The sequence below is a fragment of the Chrysemys picta genome, chromosome 14, assembly GCF_011386835.1.
Source record: "Chrysemys picta bellii isolate R12L10 chromosome 14, ASM1138683v2, whole genome shotgun sequence".
NCBI classification, from domain to species: domain Eukaryota; kingdom Metazoa; phylum Chordata; order Testudines; family Emydidae; genus Chrysemys; species Chrysemys picta.
In genome coordinates this window covers 3,227,152-3,252,510 of record NC_088804.1, presented here as the reverse complement: position 1 = coordinate 3,252,510, position 25,359 = coordinate 3,227,152, and the positions used below count along the sequence as shown (strand labels likewise).

The 25,359-nt window shown below is 46.7% G+C and overlaps 1 protein-coding gene across 2 annotated transcripts in view; it reads right to left on the bottom strand.

Moving 5' to 3' along the window:
- HYDIN (HYDIN axonemal central pair apparatus protein) overlaps window positions 1-25,359 on the bottom strand; it is a 446,593-nt gene that overhangs the window by 191,687 nt on the left and 229,547 nt on the right. For both annotated transcript variants that reach the window (XM_065567801.1, XM_065567802.1), the window contains one exon: window positions 2,615-2,853. In XM_065567801.1, coding sequence (XP_065423873.1) covers window positions 2,615-2,853 — 239 coding nt within the window. The remainder of the gene's footprint in view (window positions 1-2,614; window positions 2,854-25,359) is intronic.

Below are 25,359 nucleotides of genomic sequence, written 5' to 3'. Positions count from 1 at the left end.
ACCAGAATGCCTGATCGAAAAGCGACCCTGGTGGCTCTGGTCAGCACCGCTGACCGGGCCGTTAAATGTCCAGTTGGTGGCACAGCGGGGCTAAGGCAGGCTCCCTGCCTTCCCTGGCTCCGTGCAGCTCCCAGAAGCGGCTAGCATGTCTGGCCCCTAGACGCAGGGACGACCAGGGAAGCTCCACGTGCTGGCTCTGCTCCCAGCACCGGCTTTGCAGCTCCCATTGGCTGGGAACCATGGCCAATGTGAGCTGTTGGGGTGGCGCCTGCAGGCGCAGGCAGCATGCACCACACAGAGCCTCCTGGCTGCGCCTCCACGTAGGGGCCGGACAAGCCAGCCACTTTCGAGAGCAGTGCGGAGCCAGGGACCGCCTGAGGTAAACGCTGCCCATCTGGAGTCCGCACCCCAAACCACCTGCCCCAGGTCGGAACCTACTCCCGCACCCTAACTCCCTCCCAGACCCCGCACCCCACCCCCTGCCCCAGATCAGAACCCCCTCCTGCACCCAAATTCTCCCAGAGCCTGCACCCCCTTCCACACCCCAATCACCTACCCCAGCCCTGAGCCCCCTCCCACATTCCAAACCCTTTGGCCCCAGCTCGGAGCCCCCTCCTGCACCCCAAAACCCTGATCCCCAGCCCCACCCCAGAGCCCTTACCCCCAGCCAGAGCCCTCACCCCCTCCGATACCCCTGCCCAGAACCCCTTTCCACACCCTGAACCCCTCATTTCTGGCCCCACTTGGAGCCCTCACCCCCAGTGAAAGTGAGTGAGGGTGGGGCAGAGCAAGTGACGGGGGGGGGGGAGGGGGCTGGAGTGAGTGGGGGCAGGGCCTCAGAAGGGCGGGGGCAGGGTCTCAGGGAAGTGCTATTTGGTTTTGGGCAATTAGAAAGTTGGCAATCCTAGGCTGTGCACTGCTGCCCTCCCCCCTCCCAGCACCAGCGGGGGTCACGGGCTGCACGCCACTGCCCTCCCCCCTTCCAGCACCAGCGGGGGTCCACGGGCTGCACACCACCGCCCTCCCCCCCCTAGCACCCGTGGCGCCCCAGGGCCGCTCCCCCCCCAGCATCCCGGGCACCCCAGGGCCGCCCTGCTCCAAGATTTATTCAGGGTTATATAGTAGAAGTCATGGACAGGTCATGGGCCATTAATTTTTGTTTACTGCCTGTGACCTGTCCGTGACTTTTACTAGAAATACCCGTGACTAAAATACAGCCTTACTTATAGTTAACCAAGGATCACAAAACGCCCCAGACATCTACACTCAAATGGAACTAAAGCTCAAAACTAGTCTAGGTGACTGAAAACTATCATATCCCAAACCCTTGAGCTAAATTCTTCCATTTGAGACTCATCTCTTTTCCATTCACCATCCAAGGTCAATGGACTTTTGCTTTCCCGCAACTATTTTCAGAACAGGACCTTGCAGTCATTCTCCCTTTTCCAATCAAGAGATAAAGCTTTTCTTCCAGCTTCTGCCCTAAAGCCAAGAGAGATTGGTGGGAAAAGATGAGGCACAAGAGGAGGGGAGACATGAAGAAAGATGAGAAGAGAGGCTAACTGTCATGACTCGCAGGTCTCTAACCTGGATCTGCAGGTTTCCCGGCAGCATCATGCTCCAACCCCCTCACTGATGACTTACTAGCATATGCTAGAACCAGGACTCCTTGAAACCCAGCTCACCCAGAACTCGCCTTTGGGCCCCAACTGTTGGAAGACTGGGGCTCCTGATTGGCCTACTTCCCCTGTTTAAGCCAGAAGAAGGAATAAGACGTCATAGAATGATAAAATCATAGGACTAGACGGGACCTCGAGAGGTCATCTAGCCCAGTCCCCTGCACTCATGGCAGGACTAAATATAACTGGGTTCCACCCTGCTTTGAACCGCACATCCAACACTGCCTGCTCCTGATCTCAACCACCTGGTTTCCTGACTCAGCCTGATTCCTGGTATCTAACTTGTAGTTCCTGACCTTCTAGTTCTGAACTCCAGCTGGCAATGGGGACCTGCGCCCACCCCACAAGATAACCACTAGGCCTGACTGCCTATGTCCCAGCCCTGACACTAATAGCCAGAACTCCAGCAGGGGACCCATGAAATAAGTGAGCTAGGGAAGGTTCAAGGACAAAGACAAATTTTGCTGAGGTGTGGAGCCTGCTGCAGGTAGAAAGAAAATGGTACTGTTAATTTAGAAGAGGGGCTGCTAAAGAGCAACATCAAGATTCACTGCTGCTGCAGGGGAGTGGGGGTCATGACCCACCCATCAGGTGAAAAAAGGAGCAAAATGTTTGAATGATCAAAAAATAAAAGGTTTTTTTATGTATCGTTTGTCAATCTTCAGCCTCCTGGACCTTCTGCAATTTCCACTTAGTGGAATTTTGTCAACTACGTCCCATCTTGTTAGCATTCTAAAGTGACAAGTGACTTTGAAAGGGCTACAATATGTCTTCCAATGCACTTATGTAGCGCCTATTTAAGTCAATGGGAGCCATGCCCTTGTACCTACAGTCCTAAGGGACTATAATGAAAAAACGTCCTTGCTGGGGCTCTTTATTTGGTTCATGGAGATGAAGAAGCATAGGAAAAGGAGAGAGCCAGAGAGATGACCTACCTGAAATGGGGTCCCAAGTTGAGTGCTGGAGCAAAGGGTTTGTCCGTGACAATCGTGGTACCAATGCCAACAGCCTGGACTGGGATCACATAGGTATTGCTGTTTTGTATGAACAAGTTCATCTTGTCTTGGAATTTCACCGTGTCATCCAAGTTAGCAATCAGAGTCAGCGATACCTCAGCCTCTGGGGGAACTACACCTTCACTGGGCTCAATCCTCCACAACGAGTGACTGCGAGCCTGCAACAAGATCCAGAAGCCAAGATCAGAATAGAGCCATTGGCCTCAATGTACCAGTGAGGCACTACAGGATATGGTTAAAAGGAAGAGAAAGCAATGACGGGCAGGGAAAAAGCAGCATCTCAGGCTGAAATGATTTCTTAAGGAACTCTATGTTTTAATGTTCTAATTCATCACATCTAATAACGAAGGCTGAAACCACATGAGGACTGTTGTAATAATTAAGGGCTAGCAGGCCTATGTGAATTGTGAGCCAAACCGTTGGAAAGTAGGTAAAGGTTCATGAATTATTACAATGACCCGTTATATAAAAATTGTTTAAGAAAGATTTGGGAAGGAGACAGACTGAATTAATTTAAACAGAGACGGTTTACTGATGCCACTCAAGGACTGTGTTAAGATCATGCCTGGTAGACACGAAAAGTGTGAGACTGGAAATCAGTGGACCAAAATTGGTGCTTCAGAAATTGGGCCTAATTGGTAGATACAATAATGAGAGGATGAGCTATTCTGCACTTTTTGAGGCCCTTAGAAAGGGAAACGGGGGTGAAACCATCACCATGGCTGCAACGGAAAGATTTTTTCAAAGACACCAGACCCTGAAACTCATCGCTACATCAGTGAGGATCCCAGCCTGATGCATGTGAGATCCTGCTCTGTCTTCCCCTTCCTCAGGTGTCCCTTTCTGTCCTACCCCCACCCATGGCTTGTCACCAGATCCCGAAATCAACTGCATCAGCCCATCTAGTTCTACTCAGCCTGTGACGGACCAGTGAAGGAACCTGACCAGACCAGCCAGATGAGCTGGAATCCAGAGCAACAGCTGTTATGCCCAAACTGCCAGTCCAAAGCACCATCCAGGACTGACCTGCTGCCCTGTAGCCTGAGAACACAAACAAAAGCCGTATTTCCCCCTCCCTGTTACTGTCCCATCTCTTCTCTCCCTTTTGCATCGGTTTTGTCAAAAAGCAGGAAGGTTACTATTGTTCCCCGACTCAAAATTGAACGGAACTAATCCTTTCCTCTCCACTAAGGAGGACTGTTTGACAGCATGAGAGACACTAACCGATATTCACCCTTTCTAAAAAGAGATGTTGATACGTTTTGATTTTTGTTTTACATAGCCACTCAATTTCAGTTTCAATCCCTTTTGCCTTATTTGATTCCTTTCCTTTTGTGTATTTCAATCAATACATTTCTAACTTCTGGCATGACTTTGCTGGTGTGCAGGCCACGGTCTCTATATGCCGAACCCCAGACCTTCTTTAAAACTCTTTTGTGTTGGACAGTTTCAGGCTCGTGTTAACACTTTAGATCAACTATATGGGCCCAAAGAGCCAAAATTAATACAACAGGACCCAGGAGATAGTGACTTGCAGGTGAAAGGTTCTATTTCAAATTCAGCTCATGTCAGCAGTGACCGCAAGCGATTACCATCTGATGGCTTATGGCCTATGTGAACTCTATGAAATTGGTTTGATGGTCCTGTTCCAGTTCCTAGGGGAAATAACCAGATTAAAAAAAAAAAAAAAAAAAACCCACAACCTCCACCACTGACACTAATTAGCATCCTTGCTGTCAGGGTAGGCAGAGGGGCCACGGACTAAATGAGCCATGGAATCGGAACCCCCTGCTGCTGCAGGGGTTACTTAGTTTGACAATAAAGCTGTAAACCAAAGGAATGACTCTGCAAAACCAACTAATCAAAATCCAGATGCAGCCAGCAAGGTCTTTTCTCAAGAGTTAGGCTGTGGTTTTCAAAGGCATCTAAGGGACTTTGGCATCCAATTTCCAGTGAATTTCAATCGGACTAATTCTCTTAAGCTTTGGAGAATCCAAGTCGTCAAGGTTTATGACAAAACAGTACATTAGTTAACGATTAGAAAGGAAACCAAAACTGAGCCCTGTGATCCGAGTTTCCCAAGTACTCTCCTCCTTGTGTCTCCTAAGTAGCCCTTCTCAGAGACCTGCCCTTGAAGGCTTGTGCGATGAGGGTGGTAGAAACTGAGCTGAGTTTTTCATAGGAGGCCAGGTAGTGACATAGACCCTGTCAGAGTTGCCCTGCGATAGACACATTTTAATTGGCTCTTGGCCAGTGCTAGGATAAGCTCAAGATGGAATGCAGATAAACCCTAAACATCATAGCTGTATCGGAGAGGGTCTGTGGGCTATTTGTGAACTCTGAGATTTATTCAGAAGGACCCATGCAGGTCGTTTCCACCAGCATCATTCTTAGGCTCCCGTTTTAAGAGAGACTAACTGTCCTCAACAGAATCCCTCAGTGAGCTGTCTCGACAGCTGGGGTAGAAGACACAATCTCCAGCATCTTTTAGTTGTACATTTGTGTTTTACTGCTCTGAATAATGCTGAAAGAGGGAAAGGCCATTAATCATGGTCTAGGAGATCCAGAAGGACTCACTCACAACCACCTGAAACAACATGGGAACTATTGGAGAACAGCATTTTTATGAAAAGCCGGGATTTGCTCACTGCTTGAAATGGACTGAAATGCTGTTTGCTTCAAGTGAGATCAGCTCTACTGAGTTTCCGTCCATCAGCCGTGGAGCTCTAACATTATGACAGCCAACTAAATGGAGAAATACATCAGAAAACAAAACAGCACATCAAAGTGCAGGAGCATTGAAAAGGATTCCAAATAACCTCCCCACACAGTTTTAGGTTACTGGGGGAGGGTGTCTAAGGAAGTGGGCAGAGCCAGATTTTAACTGAAAAGTGAAAATGATCCCATGGAATGAGTGTTTGGGGCTGTGCTGGTTTCTGACAGAGCGGACGGGCTGCTCCCCAGTTCTGTGACAGGTCTGCTGCAGACCTGGGGCTTTACAAGGACATTAAATACATTACACTGGCAACATTAACAAACTCAGTCCAATCCAGCCGATTTGCAGCTCCCCACAGCCTCAGGGGGAGGAATCCTTAAAATAGAACCGCAAAGCAAGAGGAGACAGCATAGCAGAGGACGGTCTGTTATGTCTAGCTCCAGTGCCATGCTTCACTGTCTACATAAGGATGGATGCAGATCTAATTACCGGACCCACTTTGCTCCTGCACCTGCTGCCCTCTCTCAGATACAGTCTACTCTTTATTCTTTGGCTTTTGGATCATGTGTTCCATAACTCTGCTGCTTGGACAGCTACCAGGGTGTTATCTGCCTCTTGTTTCAGATTCCAGGACCTTGTGTTTGGATGTAAAAAAAGCCAAAATCATTCTGGGATGTATTAGCAGGAGTGGTGCAAGTAAGATACGACAAGTAATTCTTCCTCTCTACTCTACGCTGATTAAGCCTCAACTGGAGCATTGTGTCCAGTTCTGGGTGCCACGTTTCAGGAAAGATGTGGACAAACTGGAGAAAGTCCAGAGAAGAGCAACAAAAATGATTATTGGTCTAGAAAACATGACCTATGAGGGAAGATTGAAAAAATTGGGTTTGTTTAGTCTGGAGAAGAGAAGACAGAGGGGACATGATCATAGAATCACAGGACTGGAAGGAACCTTGAGAGGTCATCTAGTCCAGTCCCCTACACTCATGGCAGGACTAAGTATTATCTAGACCATCTAGGTGTCAGGGATGGTCTAGATAATACTGTCAGGATGGTTAAGCACTGGAATAAATTGCCTAATGTGACAGGGTCAGGCCAGATGGCTACAGAAGAGCGATAGAAGGCAGATATATTAGTCCCAGATTAAGTAGATCCCTTTTCCCCGGGTAAGGTAACAGGGGCAGTTCCAGAACAAGCAGGAACTTGCTGGAACCAGTTAAGGCAGGCAGGCTAATTAGGACACCTGGAGCCAATTAAGAAGCTGCTAGAATCAATTAGGACAGACTGGCTAATCAGGACACCTGGTATAAAAAGGCTCTCACTCCAGTTAGTTAGAGAGAGAGTGTGTGTGTGTGTATATAGATAGATAGATAGATAGATAGATAGATCTGGGAGTGAGAGGACGTGCTGATGGAGGACTGAGGAGTATAAGCGTTAACAGACATCAGGAGGAAGGTCCCGTGGGGAGACTAAAGAAGGTGTTGGGAGGAGGCCATGGGGAAGTAGCCCAGGGAGTTGTAGCTGTCGGGCAGCTGTTCCAGGAAGCACTCTAGACAGCTGCAGTCCACAGGGCCCTGGGCTGGAACCCAGAGCAGAGGGTGGGACTGGGTTCCCCCCAAACCTCCCAACTGATCTGGACTGTGGGTTCTACCAGAGGGGAAGGTCTCTGGGCTGTTCCCCAACCCACATTGTGAATCTCTGAGGCAAGAAAATCCACCAATAAGCACAGGACCCACCAAGATAGAGAAGGAGCTTTGTCACACTAGGGAGGTTGTGTAATCTCCATCATTGGAGATTTTTAAGAGCAGGTTAGACAAACACCTGTCAGGGATGGTCTAGATAATGCTCAGTTCTGCCATGAGTACAGGGGACTGGACTAGATAACTTATCGAGGTCTCTTCTAGTCCTACAATTCTATGATTCCATGTGAACACCACAACTCTAGCATTCCCATTGAAATGCATGGGTGCTAAAGAAATCTGTGAATAAAACGGTAACCATTGCTCACTCCCCCGGTCAGACCACAGATGATGCATAAAGCCTTCTGCACCTTCTCCAAAGCATTACTGACCAAATGCATTCACTTCTTTTAAGCTTTAAAATCGATGACTTGAAGACATCGCACCATAGAAGCCAGGAGAAGCCCAGCTTGTTCCCGCCATCCCTCTCCACCTCTCCTGCAACCATTACACACCTGGTCACTAGCACTAGGGAAATCCAGCAGGGTGCAGCAAAACAGAGACTATTCTATTAGCACTTTCTATTTCAAGCCGGAAGACATTAGGTTTAGATTGACAGTAATGTTCAATCTATTTTCTGATTCATGCTGACACAAGGTAGCTGGCCTGAAAAGGAGACCGGATAGCTTTGCTGTAGAAGTGAATCTGCGAGACTATCAGATGTAGCTTATTTATCAATGCTTGGCGCAAAGTCAGGCAGCACATTGTACCACAAAAACTAACACTGAGGAATAGTGATGGAATGGATAGATGAAGGCAGCTGTGTGCATTTCCCACCATAACACAACACAGACCCACAGTGCTCCAGCAGCCCTATGGCTGACCACTTCAGAGAGGGGACATTAACTCTGGATAAAAACGATTTGCATAACATACTAATTAGTTTGGTGCAGGTCCAAAGGAAGGACCTAGTGTTAGTGAACAGGACACTGCAATGACAGGAAAAAGATGACGAAGACATATAGGGCCAGATTCACTCCATTTGGTGGGACTGGGTATGTGGGGGGAGTGCAGGAGTCAGGGAGGGCAGGGGGCTGGGTGTGGGTGCTCCCTGCCCCACCCCGACCCTGAGAGGCTCACGGCAGGGAGTGGTATGTGTAGGGGGAGTGCGGGGGCCCCACCTTTGCTCTGCCCTGCCCCAATTCCACTCCCTTCCCCAAGGCCACGCCCCTGCCTCTTCTCTGCCTCCTCCCCAGAGTGTACTGCGGCCCCGCTCCTCCCCCTCCCCCTCCCTCCTGGAGCGCCCTGGACGCTGGCAAACAGCTGTTCGGCGGCGGGGGCAGTTCTGAGAGGGGGAGGGGCGGGAACATGGCGTGCTTGGGGAAGGAGGTGGGGAAGGGGGGAGCTTGGCTGCCGGTGCAGGCAGAGCCTGCAGCAGGCGCCGGCAGGACCAAGCTTCTGCCCCCACAGCTGCCCAGCCCTGGGGCCCCTTGTCATTGCAGGGCCCTGTGCCAGGGTACCCTGTGTTTTACTGTAAATCCGCCTCTGCCTGCAGATATCAACAACAGTCTACTGCAGGTCTGGAGGACTTTTCAGAGAATTTGACAGGAGGTCTTTCAAGCAGAACTAAAGATGTCTGTTAACTAACTCACCTGACTTGTATTTTTTATGTCCAGACAACATAAAATTACTCCTACCAAACTTTGTGAATAAGGCCTGGTATACACTGGGGGAGGGGGAATTGATCTAAGTTACGCAACTTCAACTATGTGAATAACGTAGCTGAAGTTGACGTACTTAGATCTACTTACCGCAGTGTCTTCACTGCAGAAAGTTGACTGCTGACGCTCCCCTGTCGACTCTGCCTACGCCTCTCGCTCCGGTGGAGTACCGGAGTCGACGGGAGAGCACTCAGCAGTAGATTTATCGAATCTTCACTAGACACGATAAATCGACCCCTGATGGATCGATCGCTCCGGAAGTAAGTGTAGACATGCCCTTAGTTAAGGCAGGTGCTAAGAAGCTAATTCCTGACACTATATAGTTGGGTGGTCACCAGAGGCAACTAAGCTCTACCAGAAATTCATATCTGCTGGTAATGCCCAAGAGGCCATTCATAAAAACAAGGAACTCAGTCAATTGCAGGATCAAACCAGGTACGATTGATGGAGAGAGACAGTCACAAAGATTCATTCTAGTTGGAAAGCCTGGCAGACCATCAAAAACTATCTGGCGATTCCAGTCTTGGCAAAAATGAATTTCCAGTCACCGCAAACACTACCACATCCGAGCTAGTGGCTAATAGTTGTACACAGAACTTGGACAAGTCTTTCAGCCCTGTGGTCAAAATTGAGGTCACAGAAGTGGCAAGCTCCTAGTGTGGATTCAAACCTGATGTCTCCCTTTTCAGACAAAGGGCTGTACCAGGCCATAAAGCTTATGGGAACAGGAAAGGCTCCATGCCAGGATAACCTTCATCTGGAGTTCCTTCTTCATGTAGGCCCAAAAGTTGGCTGCTCTGTTTCTTTAATTGATATTTCCAGGACAACTGCATCCCAAAAGTCTAACGCATGGCAAAGGTCATAGCTATTCAGAATCCAGGAAAACTGCTGGAAGATCCTAAGAGCTATCAACCCATCTCTCTCCTTTATGTTACATAGAAGCTGATGGATAGCTTGATTCTGATGTGCATCAACCAGGTTATCAAACCACAACAGCCTTCATTTGAGGACATTGTTCAGGCTGGCTTCATTTGAGGACATTGTACCCAAGATAAAGTAATTCACTTAACACAAAACAAAGATTCCTTTGAGAATGTGGGTGCTGTTCTGGTGGACTTGTCAGCCACATATGACACTGTCTGACATGTGAGGCTGAACACCAAGTTGTTGCAGACTATTCCCGATAAGCTCAGGGCGTGGTTCATTATGGAAATGATAATGAATCAGAGCTTCATCTTGCAAGGTAGAGACAAAGTTAGCCAACTTAGGCAGCTCCATAATGGACTCCTACAAGGATCCATTCTAGTTACTCTCCTTGTCAACATATATACGTATGACCTATCAGTAGCTAAGGCAAGTATATATATGTGGATGACATCTGTCTCTCTGATGTGGGTAACAATCTACACAATAACAAAGGGTCACTTAGCCAGGACATGAATGTTCTGGCCACCTACCTTTCTCAGTGGAGATTTATACTAAGTGAGTCTAAGACGATGGCCACAACCTTCCATTTGAGCGATTGTCTACTGTGACGAAGCGGGAGGTTTTCTTGTTTTTTCAATAGTTTGCTTGCAGAGGGTGTGGGACTCAGTTTCCCTGTTTGTTACTGGTTTAAGAGATGGTGGGAGAGGGAGTTTGTTGTTACAGAGAGCCAGCGGTGGCACTTGGGACCCTGGACAATGTCCTGGAGAATGAATACCCCAGCGACTGGTGACCTGGTGACTGGGAGGCCCAGCTCGGAGTCACAGCCTGTTCTGGCCAGTGGAAGGACAAAGGACTGAGGGGAGAGGACCTCCGTGTCCTGACCAGCTAGTTCCAGCCCTTGGGGAAACAAAGGACGGATGACAGGAGAGGCTGAGAGGAGAGGAGGTCCATTCAGCCTGTTTACCTGGGACAGAAGACAAAGGACAGAGGTGGGGCTTGGGGGAAGGTGATATGGATGCCCAGCTGGAAGGAGGGGGTTTCTGGACTGGGGAGAGAGCAGCCGGAGCCCACCTGGATTCAGGAGAGACCTAGATGTACTGTGCTGAGGGTTGCTAGGCCTGAGGGCCCAGAGAGTTTCTTATGCTGTGTTCAGATATTCAATAAATCCTCCTGTTTTACGCTGGCTGAGAGTCACTCCGGTCCAGATATCAGGGTTGCATCATTCTCTCTGGGAGTGGAGGCCTTAGGAGTCCAGAGCGAGTGGACTCCCTGAGGGGGCCGACGGCGAGAGACAGGCATGCTGAAGGCTCAGAGAGGTGTGGTTCCAGGAGGTGGAGGGGCCTACAGCTTAACCCTCAGAGAGTGGACCCCTGAGAAGGTCTGTCACACTGAAGGGGGTTCTTCCCAGGGACCGTACGGAGCCATGAGAGAGCACGAGTCCTGTGAGTCCATGACAACTGGTCAATCAACCCTTTACAGTTTGTGGTGAGGATCACCCACTCCCTTTCCAGCCAGTTGTCACTTACTTCAGAGTCAAATTGGACCACAGTCTAAGGTACCAGTTCCATTTAGTACGTTGAAAGAAAAAGTTCACCTCCCACACTGCCTTGGTCCACAAGCTAGCAGGAACCTTCTGAGCAGTAGAGGCAAATGTTCTACAAACCTCAGTCCTGGCACTGTTATTTACTCCAGTGGAATATTGTGCAGCAGTTTGGGGCCGAAATCAGCATATGCATCTCATTGATTTGGAGCTGAACATAGTCACCTATAGACTCTCAGACTTTAAGGTCAGAAGGGACCATCATGATCATCTAGTCTGACCTCCTGCACATTGCAGGCCACAGAACCTCCCCCTCCCACTCCTGTAACAGACCCATAACCTCTGGTTGAGTTACTGAAGTCCTCAAATCATGGTTTAAAGATTTCAAGTTACAGAGACTCTGCCATTTACACTAGTTTAAACCTGCAAGTGACCCATGCCCCATGCTGAAGAGGAAGGAGAACCCACCCCCACCGCCTCCATGTCTCTGCTAAGCGGACCTGGGAGGAAATTCCTTCCCGAGCCCAACTACGATGATCAGTTAGACCCTGAGCATGTGGGCAAGACCCACTAGCCAGACATCTGGGAAAGAATTCTCTGTAGTAACTCAGAACCCTCCCCATCTAGTGTCCCATTACCTGCCATTGGAGATATTTGCTGCTAGAAGTCACAGATCGACTACATGCCATTGTCGGAAGTTTCATCATACCATCCCCTCCACAAAATTATCAAGCTCAGTCTGGAAGTCAATTAGATTTTTGGTCCCCAATACTCCCCTAGGAAGGCGGTTCCCAGAACTTCACTCCTCTGATGGTTAGAAACGTTCCCCTAATTTCAAGCCGTATTATTAGTAGTGGTCTTAGCCACACATTAACACCTAATTTGTATGTGTTGGCTCATACAGCTCCCTCAAAACTTCAGTGAGATGCTATCACCCTTAAAACTGCCTGGAGGGCTATGACAGATGAAAACATCCGGCTGCATGTAAGGCTGAGTAAGGCTCCAACAGGTGCCAATAAGCAATGCAAACTTCCCAAAAGAAGAAAACACCTACACCTGCAGTTTTTTGACTTGCCATGATGGTCTTCACAAATTCCTTCTAAAGTGGCTGTTCATGAACTCCTGTCTAGTGCTGCCAGGCCCGTGCCAGTCCTGGATGAACAGCAGCATATCAGGGTTGATAGCTATGTTCTCGCCGCATGGCAGCAACTCTGGGATAGAGAAGCAGGTGTGCTGACAAACTTCAGAAGTCCTGATTTCCATCCTTTTGTTTGCAATCTGGGAAGCAGATCCTGGACGAGGCTTCCCAGGCCGCTGACTGGAACAGCCAAGTGGACGACAATGCAGAAATTTGGCTCAGCCCATTCTTCACAGTAGGGCTGCAGGGTAGCGATGCAGCCAGGCAAACATGTGCTGGAGGAGTGCACAGTTAGAAAACATCTGACTACCCTCAATGATGGAGCAATCAGATGGCTGAACAACCCAGATCAACCTTTTTTCATATGCAGACCCCTAAAATATTTCAAATGGAGGCGTGGACCCCTTTGGAAATTTTAGACTTAATCTGCAGACCCCCAGGCATCCATGGATCACAGGTTGAAAACCACTAATCTAATGACTTGTAATGCATGCAAAAGAAGAATGTGCTAATTATCATAGCCCAGGAGGGGGTACTGGTGGGGATCTGTTACAGACCACTGAATCTAACCAGAAAACAGGATGAGTTACTCCTTAAACACCTATCTATAATGTGTGGAAAGAAAAATGGTGTTATGTGGACTTCCAGTTGGGAGACATATGCAGGAGTATGTGTCTCATGCAGCCAGCAGTAAAACATCATTGGAAGTTTTAAAAATTATGAATGATAACTTTGTAACACAAAGAATTGCACCCAACATGAGGTATGACAGATAAAAACCAGAGGTTGCTGATTGCTTAGGGTCCAGTGATCATAACCTGCTTACATTCAATAAGGGCAATGAGAACAGTCCCAAATCTATCTAATTTCCCAAAGCTGAAGAAAGTTATGAGCAAAATTGATTGGTAGGAAAATTTTCAACATAAAAATGTGAAAGAAAATTGAGTGTTCTTTAAGAAGAGTTTATTAGATGACCAAAGAGACAAGATTTAACAATTGAGAAAGACGACTACTTTGACTAAAAGCCCATCTTGGTTCAGTGACCAAGTGAAGACAGCAATTAGAAATAAAAAAGCAATATGGGCTCAATGGAAAAAGTACAGACTGTATACAATTATTATACACTGGAAGTTATGAAGTGCAGAAAATTGACAAGGGACATGAGTTGGGAGCCATGACACTCAGTTCAGTTATAGCCAGCTAATTAGAAGGATTTGGTCACTCTTTTCAGGGCCTTGCACCAGTGAAACAGTATTTTGGCCCTTCAAATCCAGCAGTGTTTAGTTATTCTTACCAGTCCATCTACCCAGAATGACTACATTCTCTCAGGTGGGATTTTTAAATGAGGTGGCAATAGGCCCCAGTCCAACTACAATACAGCTTTCTTGCATGAAGCAACCTTTTCACACCCGTCCCCACCACCACCACCAGTGAGGGCTATGACAGTGAATGAAGAGTGGCCAATTTAGAGTCTGAACAAAATGAATCAAAGTAACTTCTAGACAATTACAACACAATGCCCAGATTACCAGGTACAGTCTGATCCTGAAGGACTATCACTGCTAGCAGCAGGTCTTAAAGAAGAGTGAAAAGAACAATGGAGACGAGCACAACAGTGACAGCAGAGTCTAATGCAGAGCCAGTGCTAGGCATAACTGCTTAGGGCCGCGAGCAGCTCAAGGAGGCCGTCGTTAGTTATTAGTATGTGTCCTGCTTAGGGCCTCCAATGGGCTAGCACCATCACTCTAATGGGACATTAGCCTGGCAGGGAGATACAGTCCAACTTTCAGTTGCACAATGGCCCCAACCTTCAGAGTGGCTGCTCCACAACACCCACCTTCTCCTACCAGGGGAGAGGACAAAACCTTCCTCAGAGAGTAGACCACATGCAATTCAACGTATCACTAGGCAACAAAACATCATAACCAACGAGGCCCTCATCTTATCAACACACAAAGCCCTAGGCTTAAATCCAGAAATACTGGCTGCACTTCTAAAAACGGAGAGACCTAGTGCAGAAAAGAGAAACAGCTCCTTTCACTGCAAAGATTAGACATAGGAGCTTCCTCTTAGGAACGCCAGAAACACCATTGTAACAGGGTGGTGGCTTCTAGGACCCTGAATCAGAATGGGGTGGAGCTCCGGCACTAGAATCCTAAGTGAAGATGCGAAGCAGTTACTGCTGACTCACGCCGATAGGTGGATCATGTTAGCTCCACCCAGGATGAGAAGTTGGAGAGTCTCTCTGAGACAAAGAGAATTAGGCATTGAGACAGAGATGCTCCTGAAAGGAAATCCTAGGAGCAGCCCGAGAAGAAGGATGGTCTTGTGGTTAGAGCACCCAACAGGGATCTGGGTTCAATTCCTATCCCTGCTACAGGCTCCCTGTGTGACCAGGTACAAGACACTTATTATCTTCCTTTCTTTCTTGTCTAGTTAAACTGCAAGCTCTTTGGGATAGGGACGATCTCTTATGATGTGTTTGTACAGCACCTACCACAATGATGCCTCGATCTCCGTTCGGCCCCTCTAGGCACTACTGGAATACAAATAAATGGCAGCAGCAGCAGCTCTGGGGAGCAGTTAAGATTTATTTTTATTTTTATCGGAGCTACCAATAAAACCAAACCCAGGAAAATGTAAGTTTGTAGCCAAAGGGCCTGCTTCATCACCCACTCAGATCAATGGAAAGACTCCTATTGCCTACTGAGTGTTGGGTCAGGTCCAGAGATGTGGTATACAAATGGCACAGCAATCAACTGATCAAGTTGACTAGCTTCAGGATTCACACCCTGCAAAGTTCTGTCCTCTGGCAAGTTTTAGAAGGTCATTTCCTTACTCATTAGAGAGACAGGCGAATGTACCCCATCATGTACCCCAAACAGAAGGTGACTGTCCACAACATTTTGGAATTTGGCAGGATAAAGGCATATCCCACTGGGCCAAGCACCATCCTCAGATGCACCCACACTCTCCCAATGAACTGTCCTGGCGTTTTTAGCCTTTGCTCAAATGGTGCAAAATGTTCCCCTCCGTTTCAGCATCCTGGAGCGTATTGAGGATAGAAAAGGATCTTGGCATCAGGCAATTTGAGCATATCCACTGGTTGCAGGAACCTCATTAGCTTGCTCCATAGCAGGCAATTTGCACAGCAAAGTAGAATTATCTACTGAGATGAGGTTAGTGTAGGTCTTTCCTATGGATAGTCTCTCCTCACTGCTCACAGAGAAGTCAGCTCACAAAGGAAGGGTCAAGCTGGGTCAACCTGCTATTGTCATCATGCTCTAATTCCATCAGGATTCCTATGGCCTGAAGCTGACATGCATTCATCTCTGTTTTACCTTTGCAGAGATAGTAATACTTAGCATTTCATAGATTCATAGAGCTTAAGGGCAGAAGGGACCATTAAAGCATCATATACAGTATAGAGCACCTTCTACCGTCAAAGCACTCTACACATTCACCAATTAACCTCCATATTGTCCCCAGGAACGAGTTCAGTATTATGCTCATTTTATAGGTGGGAAATTAAGGAAGAGAACTGAAGTGGCTTATTCGTGGCCCTAGAGAGAAGATTAGATCTCAAATTCCTGGCTTCCAGTCCAGGACTTAGACCATTGGTTCTCAACCTTTGCAGACTACTGTACCCCTTTCAGGAGTCTGATTGGTCTTGCGTACCCCCAAGTTACACCTCACTTAAACTCCTTACTTACAAAATCAGACATAAAAATACAGAAGTGTCACAGTGCACTAGTACTGAACAACTGCTGACTCATTTTGTCTGTATGAAATTGTAATTTGTACTGACTTTGCTAGTGTTTTTATGTAGCCTGTCATAAAACTAAGCAAATATCTAGATGAGTGATGTACCCCTGGAAGACCTCTGCATAACCCCAGGGATACATGTTGAGAACCACTGATTTAGACCATTCCTCTCTCATCTAACATGCCGCATACTCACACTAGCGTTGTCCCAAAATCCAGACTTTTGGAGTCTGCAGCATTTAAGCCTTTAGGTCACATTTTCAGATACTCTCTAATTTTGCAGGCACAATAAATCGATGGTGGAAAAGTTAGAGGTGCACAATTGCACGTATACGTGCATAAATGACTAAACTGAGTGTGCAAATCAGTGCATGTGGCTAATCAGGTGCTTCAATAAATAATTATCTTTCTTCACATATCTCTGCAACTTCTTTACAGAAGTGTTTTTGCTAATGACTTAATGGCCAGAGAGAATCCCCCGAGATTGAGCTGTGCCTCATGGGAGGAGGTGCTGTCCTTGTTTTTACTTGGATGTTTTCTTCTTTGAAATACACACAAAAACCAATGAATGGTATAGAGAAGGCAGACTGAGTCCTGCTATTTACCTTCCCTCCTAATGCATGAGCAAGGGGACATGCTATGAAACTGAAAGGCAGCACATTTAAAACTGGTAAAAGGAAATACTGTTTTACACAAGGCATAATCAACCTGTGGAACTCACTGCCACAAAGTATCAGTGAGGCCAAGAGCTTAATAGGATTTAAAAAAAAGAGAATTATTATTATTAAGAATAATATACTCAGCTCTTTTAATCAGTAGATCTCAAAGTGCTTTCCACAGGAAGGTCAGTGGAACAGACTGGGAAACTGAGGTACAGAAAGGTGAAGTGATTTGCCCAAGGTCACTCAGGAGGCCAGTGGCAGAGCCAGGAAGAGAACCCAGGTTTCCTGAGTCCCAGTCCAATGCTCAATCCCCAGTTACTTTAGGATGAACATTTATAATGGATATGAAGGCTCATGCTTCAGAGCATAAGACAGCTACTAACTGATGAGGGGGTAGAAGACTCTTTCCAGTGGGCAGGTTGTTCCATAATTAGACCTGTGGAAGTGGGCCATTGTACTATGCCCACGAAGAAGACATAACCATGGATCATGGTGGTTTTCACCATGATGGTTTCGTCTATATTTTCTCTTCTCTCACCAAGAGCAAATAGGAACACAGGGTTTGCCGTACAGCACCACCCCCATGATCACCATCAGAGGCTGAGAGCTTCTTAATGAGGCTTTGATCCCTAAGCCCTTTAGCACCCATCAACCCTTAACCAGGAGATGGGGCTACGCAGGAAGACCTGGACTTTAAAAAGCCCACTCTTAAGCAACCAGTGGAGCTAGCGAACAGGAGCAGCTAACACAGGAGTTTTGCAAGGGACTTCTCCTGGTGAAGGAGGAGCGATTACGTGACCCGGGGGGGTGAGGGGGGGGAGTCTGTAGTGTTGTCTGTAGTGTCTGTTTGGGTTTGTGGTGTGCTTGCTGCTTGACTGAAAGATACCATGTGATCTGTTTGTTTGTGGGACCATGTGCTGAACCTAGAGGCCTGCTAGGCAAGGCTGAGAGCTTCTTAATGAGGCTGTGATCCCTCAGTATGGGCACTTGGCGTATGTGTGCATTCGGTGCAAGGAGCTTCTGGCCCTCAGAGACTGAATATGGGCATTGGAGACCAGAGTGGCTGAATTGGAGGAGCTGAGGGAGACAGAGAGGTACACAGATGAGACTTTCTGGGACACAGTAGAATGGTCCCACCCCTGGTCTGACAGCCTCTGTGCTGTTGAGGAGGATGAAAGTCTCAGGGAAGGAGAACATCCAACTGGAGCAGAGGGAAACGATCCCCTAGTTGTGACCATCCTTCCAGATGATGTCGTGGTATCTTCTTGCACTGAGGATACCTCTCTGGGAGGTGGGGGGGGGGGGGAAGAGAACTCCAATTATTAGGAAGAGACAGGTACTAGTTATGGGGGATTAGATCATTAGAAACAAATAGCTGGTTGCAATGACCAGAAGAACCGCATGGTGACTTGCCTGCCTAGTGCGGAGGCTGCGGATCTCTGGAGACATTTACATAGACTTATGTGTAGTGCTGGGGAGGAGTCGGTGGTCATGGTACATGTAAGTACCAGTGACATAGGTAAGGATAGGAGAGAGCTCCAAATTTAGGCTGCTAGGTAAGAGATTGAAGTCCAGGACCTCCATAGTAGCATTCTCTGAAATGCTTCCAGATCCACGTGCATAGGGCCGGCTCCAGCTTTTTAGCCGCCCCAAGCGGTGAAGGGCGTGCGGGTGGGAGAGGGAGGAGGAAGAAAGCCTATCGGCAGCACTTCAGCAGCAGCTCAATCGGGCCACTTCATTCTTCGGCGCCAATTCAGCGGTGAGTCCTTCACTCCCTCTCTTCCTCTTCGGCGGCACTCTGGCGGCAGCTCAAAGAGGAAGAGAGGGACTGAGGGACCCGCCGCGAATTGCTGCCGAAGACCTGGACAAGCCGCCCCTTTCCATTGGCCACCCCAACCACCTGCTTCCTTCACTGGTGCCTGCCCTGCACGTGCAGGGCCGGTTAGGGAGGCAGAACTGCAGGGTCTCAATGCATGGATGAGACGATGGTGTAGGGAGGAGGGGTTTAGATTTATTAGGAACTGGGGAAACTTTTGGGAAAGGGGGAGCCTGCACAGGAAGGATGGGCTCCACCTAATCCAACATGGAACCAGATTGCTGGCACTTAACATTAAAAAGGTCGTTGAGCAGTTTTTAAACTAAGGGCTGGGGGGAAGCCGACAGGTGCAGGGGAGCACGTGGTTCGGTCAGAGACATCCCATAGGGGTGGATCTACTACTGGAGATTCTTTGTGTCCTAGTAAGGAGGAGAGGATGGAAGATGATAAATAGGGGAAGGATCTGATGAGAAACAATCAAATGAAAAAGATGCCCATCATGTAATGGCAGACAGGTAAAAAGTGACAAGGTTTTAAAGTTCTTATATACAAATGCTAGAAGTCTAAATACTAAGATGGGTGAACTAGAGTGTCTCGTATTAAATGAGGATATTGATATAATAGGCATCACAGAACCTGGTGGAATGAGGATAATCAATGGGACACAGTAATACCAGGGTACAAAATATATCAGAAGGACAGAACAGGTCATGTTGTAGGGGGAGTGGCACTATATGTCAAAGAAAGCATAGAATCAAAAGTAGTAAACATTTTAAATGAACCAAACTGTACCATAGAATCTCTATGGATAGTAATTCCATGCTCTAATAATGAGAATAGCAGTAGGGATATATTACTTACCACCTGACCAGGATGGTGATAGTGACTGTGAAATGCTCATGGAGATTAGAGAGGCTATAAAAATAAAAAACTCAATAATAACAGGGGATTTCAACTATCCCCATATTGACTGGGGACTGTACATGTCACCTCGGGACGGGATACAGAGATAAAGTTTCTTGAAGCAGCTGGTCCTGGAACCCACAAGAGGAAAGTCAATTCTTGATTTAGTCCTAAGTGGAGCACAGGATCTGGTTCAAGAAGTGATTATAGCTGGACCGCTTGGTAATAGTGACCATAACATTCAATTTAACATCCCTGTGGTGGGGAAAACACCACAGCAGCCCAACACGGTAACATTTAATTTCAGAAAGGGAACTACACAAAAATGAGGAAGTTAGTTAAACAGAAATTAAAGGGTACAAGGCAAAAAGTGAAATCCCTGCAAACTGCATGGAAACTTTTTAAAGACACCATAATACAGATTCAACTTAAATGTATCCCCAAATTACAAAATACAGTAAGAGAACCAAAAAAGTGCCACTCTGGCTAAACAACAAAGTAAAAGAACCAGTGAGAGAAAAAGAGGCATCTTTTAAGAAGTGGAAGTTAAATTCTAGTGAGGAAAATAGAAAGGAGCATAAACTCTGGTGAATGAAAGTATAATATAATTAGGAGGCCAAAAAGAATTTGAAGAATAGCTAGCCAAAGACTCAAAGTAATAGCAAAAACATTTTTAAGTACATCAGAAGCAGGAAGCCTCTTAAACAAGCAGGGGAGCCATTGGACGATCGAGATGCTAAAGGAGCACTCAAGGACCATAAGGCTATTGTGGAGAAACTAAATGAATTCTTTGCATCAGTCTTCATGGCTGAGGATGTGAGGGAGATTCCCAAACCTGAGCCATTCTTTTTAGATGACAAATCTGAAGAACTGTCCCAGATGGAGGTGTCACTAGAGGTGGTTTTGGAATGAATTGATAAACTAAATAGTAATAAGTCACCAAGACCAGATGGTATTCACCCAAGAATTCTGAAGGAACTCAAATGTGAAATTGCAGAACTACTAACTGTAGTTTGTAACCTATCATTTAAATCAGCTTCTGTACCAAATGAGTGGGGGATAGCTAATATGATGCCAATTTTTAAAAAGGGCTCCAGAGGTGATCCCGGTAATTACAGGCTGGTAAACCTGACTTCAGTACCAGGCAAACTGATTGAAACTATACTAAAGAATAAAATTGTCAGACACAGACATGACCATAATTTGTTGGGAAAAAGTCAACATGGTTTTTGTAAAGGGAAATCATGCCTCACCAATCTATTAGAATTCTTTGAGGGGGGTCAATAAGCATGTGGGTAAGGGGGATCCCGTGGATATAGTGGACTTAGATTTTCAGAAAGCCTTTGACAAGGTCCCTCTCCAAAGGCTCTTAAGCAAAGTAAGCAGTCATGGGATCAGAGGGAAGGTCCTCTCATGGATTGGTAACTGGTTAAAAGATAGGAAACAAAGGGTAGGAATAAATGGTCAGTTTTCAGAATGGAGAGAGGTAAATAGTGGCGTCCCCCAGGGGTCTGTACTGGGACCAGTCCTATTCAACATATTCATAAATGATCTGGAAAAAGGGGTAAACAGTGAGGTGGCAAAATTTGCAGATTATACAAAACTACTCAAGATAGTTAAGTCCCAGGCAGACTGCGAAGAGCTACAAAAGGACCTCTCAAACCTGGGTGACTGGGCAACAAAATGGCAGATGAAATTCAATATTGATAAATGCAAAGTAATGCACATTGTAAAACATAATCCCAACTATACATATAAAATGATGGGGTCTACATTAGCTGTTACCACTCAAGAAAGATCTTGGAGTCATTGTGGATAGTTCTCTGAAATCATCCACTCAACGTGCAGCGGCAGTCATAAAAGTGAACAGAATGTTGGGAATCATTAAGAAAGGGATAGAAAAGAGGACAGAAAATATCATTTTGCTTCTATATAAATCCATGGTACGCCCACATCTTGAATAGTGTGTACAGATATGGTCGCCCCATCTCAAAAAAAGATATTGGAATTTGAAAAGGTTCAGAAAAGGGCAACAAAAATTATTAGGGGTATGGAGCGGCTTCCATATGAGAGGAGATTAATAAGACTGACTTTTCAGCTTGGAAAAGAGATGACAAGGGGGTATATGATAAGAGGTTTATAAAATCATGACTGGTGTGGAGAAAGTAAATAAGGAAGTGTTATTTACTCCTTCTCATAACTCACGAACAAGGGTCACCCAATGAAATTAATAGGCAGCAGTTTTAAAAGAAACAAAAGGAAGTATTTTTCCACACAATGCAGTCAACCTGTGGAACTCCTTGCCAGAGGATGTTGTGAAGGCCAAGACTATAACAGGGCTCAAAAAAAGAACTAGATAAGTTCATGGAGGTTAAGTTTATCAATGGCTATAAGCCAGGATGGGCAGGGATGGTGTCCCTAGCCTCTTTTTGCCGGAAGCTGGGAATGGGCGACAGGGGATGGATCACTTGATGATTACCTGTTCTGTTTATTCTCTTTGAGGCACCTGTCATTGGCCACTGTTGGAAGACAGGATTGGGCTAGATGGACCTTTGGTCTGACCCGGTATGGCCACTCTTATGTTTTTATTACGATCGCAATGAGGAGAAGACAGCTTCTGATAATTAAAAAAAAATGACTTAGTAGAGCATGTCTAGGGAGGAGTATAAAAATATTGCTCGAGCATGCAGGGGTGTAATCAGGAAGGCCAAAACACAACTGGAGTTGCAGCTAGCAAGGGATGTGAAGGGTAACAAGAAGGGTTTCTACAGGTATGTTATCAACAAGAAGGTGGCCAGGGAAAGTGTGGGACCCTTACTGAATGGGTGAGGCAACACAGTGACAGATCATGTGGAAAAAGCTGAAGTACTCAATGCTTTTTTTGCCTCGGTCTTCACAGACATCAGCTCCCAGACTGCTGCACTGGGCAACAAAGTATGGGAAGGAGGTGAACAGCCCTCAGTGGTGAAAGAACAGGTTAAGGACTATTTAGAAAAGCTGGGCATGCACAAGTCCATGGTCCAGATCTAATGCATCCAAGGGTGCTGAGGGAGTTGGCTGAAGTGATTGCAGAGCCATTGGCCATTATCTTTGAATACTTGTGGTGATTTGGGGTGGTCCTGGACAAAATGAAAAAGTCAAATATAGTGCCCATATTTAAAAAAGGGAAGAAAGAAAACCCAGGAACTACAGACCAGTCAGCCTCACTTCAATCCCCAGCAAAATCATGGAGCAGGTCCCTCAAGAATCCATTTTGAAGCACTTGGAGGAAAGGAAGGTGATCAGGAACAGTCAACATGGATTCACCAAGGGCAAGTCATGCCTGACCAACCTGATTGCCTTCTGTGAGGAGATAACTGGCTCTGTGGATATGGGGAAAGCCGTGGATGTAATATATCTTGACTTTAGCAAAGCTTTTGATACAGTCTCCCACACTATTCTTGCCAGCAAGTTAAAGAAGTATGGATTGGATGAATGGACTATAAGGTGGATAAAAAGCTGGCTAGATTGTCGGACTCAATGGATAGTGATCAACGGCTCGATGTCTAGTTGTCATCAAGCGGGGCCGTGGCACATGACTTACAAGGAGAGGCTGACGGAACTGGGGTTATTTAGTCTGCAGAAGAGAAGAGTGAGGGGGGATTCGATAGCAGCCTTCAACTACCTGAAGGGGGGTTCCAAAGAGAATGGCGCTCGGCTGTTCTCAGTGGTAGCAGATGACAGAACAAGTTGCAGTGGGAGAGGTCTAGGTTGGATATTAAGAAACATTATTTCACTAGGAGGGTGGTGAAGCACTAGAATGGGTTACCTAGGGAGGTGGTGGAATCTCCATCCTTAGAGGTTTTTAAGGCCCAGCTTGACAAAGCCCTGGCTGGGATGGTTTAGTTGGGACTTGGTCCTGCTTTGAGCAGGGGGTTGGACTAGACGACCTCCTGAGGTCTCTTCCAAACCTGATATTCTATGATTCTATGTCCTTTCCTTGCTGATCCCATAGGCCGGATATACAGGCACCTTACATAACACTGAGATATCAGTAATAATAAGCACATAAAAGAGCCCTAAGGAGATAGCGCAACAGACAAAGAACGAGTGTGAAATGATCAGAGAACGACTCATTTGCTAATAAATCTTTCCCTTTCAGGAGTGTAGGAGAAAACACATTCATTAATCAATACAAACATTTTGCATTTGTCAATGTGGCAACATCAAACATTTAAGGAAAAAGGAAAAGAAAATGACAGGAAAAAGGAAGAGAAATAACCACTGGATACATCTCCTTCCCTGCTAAGCCTCACCTGTTTCTCAGCCTTTTTATCCAAGAAGTGAAACTTCCCACTGAATTCAAAGGACTTTGCTGCCTTTATCTTTAAAGACATTTTCTATAGCTAGGGAAAGCGAGGCTGCTAAGGATGGGAAATGTTAGGTGCTGTATGGCATTTCTCTCACAGGAGCGGTGTGGAGTTGTACAGGGCATGCTGCTGGACCCAAGTGACTTGGGTTATACGGAAAGCCAGGGGGCTCAGCGCCACAGCAGCTGTCTCACAGGCCTGCAGATACCGGGCTGATGAGGGAGGGGAAGGATGAATGGAATACTGCACTCGTTTTAGATATGCTCTCCCTATATTCAAATTCATAGGTATCAAAACACAAAACAAGAAACCCCCAAATTCATCTTTATTTATGGCCAGCAGCAGGATGCCGCTGAGTTTACTGACTGCCCTTGTATCAACCCAGCACACCCATTCTGGGCCTAACATGCAGTTTCCTTTATGTTTTCATTTGCCAGGTGCTAAAGCAACTGGTTGTGGCCATCCATCGAATCACAGAAATTAGAGATGGGGGGGGGGAATGTATTAGTTTATCTAGTACAGGGGTTCTCAAACTGGGGGTTGGGACCCCTCAAGGGGTCACAAGGTTATTACATGGGGGGGTCACGAGCTGTCAGCCTCCACCCCAAACCCCCTTTGCCTCCAGCATTAATAATGGTGTTAAATATACAAACAAGTGTTTTTAAATGTATAAGGGAGGTTGCACTCAGAATCTTGCTGTGTGAAGGGGTCCCCAGTTCAAAAGTCTGAGAACCCCTGGTCTAGTCCAGCCCCCAACCCACTATGCAGAATTGTTCTGAAAAGGGCAACGAGAGCATCTCTTTCCTTGGAAGACTGTTGTTTTGGGGACAAATCCTGAAGTCTTTACTCGGGGCTTGTCTGCATGGAAAGTTACTATGTGGCAAGCTGGGGGGTGAATCTCCAGCACACTAGGTTGCCGTGCAGTAACATCCCATGTGGACACTGCAACAGTATAGTGAAAGTCTGCTGTGCAACCTGGCTTAGTACTTCTTGAGCAGTGCCCATGTGGGGTGTTACCGCACAGCAAGCTGGTGTGCTGTCGATTCACACCTTGGCTTGCTGCCAGGACCTCGCCATGTAGGCGAGCGCTCAGTCAAAACTCTCCTTGAAGTCACCAGGGACTTTGAAATCAAGGGGGATTTCACAAGAGTAAAAACTGAGTAAGAGCTTTGGAATTTCTCCAAAGAATTATTTGTACTAAATCTCTCTGGTACTCCCAGAGCTCTGGTAGCGGAGGTAGCAGAGCTCGGTGTGGAGTGTCAATGCTGGTTTCTCACTATGCAGCTGGTTGGGATTTTGCTGCAGGGAAGGAAGGTTGGTTTATTGGTTTTGTGCAGCCTCCCATGCCCTGCCAGTGCGCTAGCTAATCTCTGGCTACAACATCTCTTTTTGAAACTTCACCATAGGCGGGCACAGCACATTTCATTAGGGTGTGCGCCCAGGGAGCC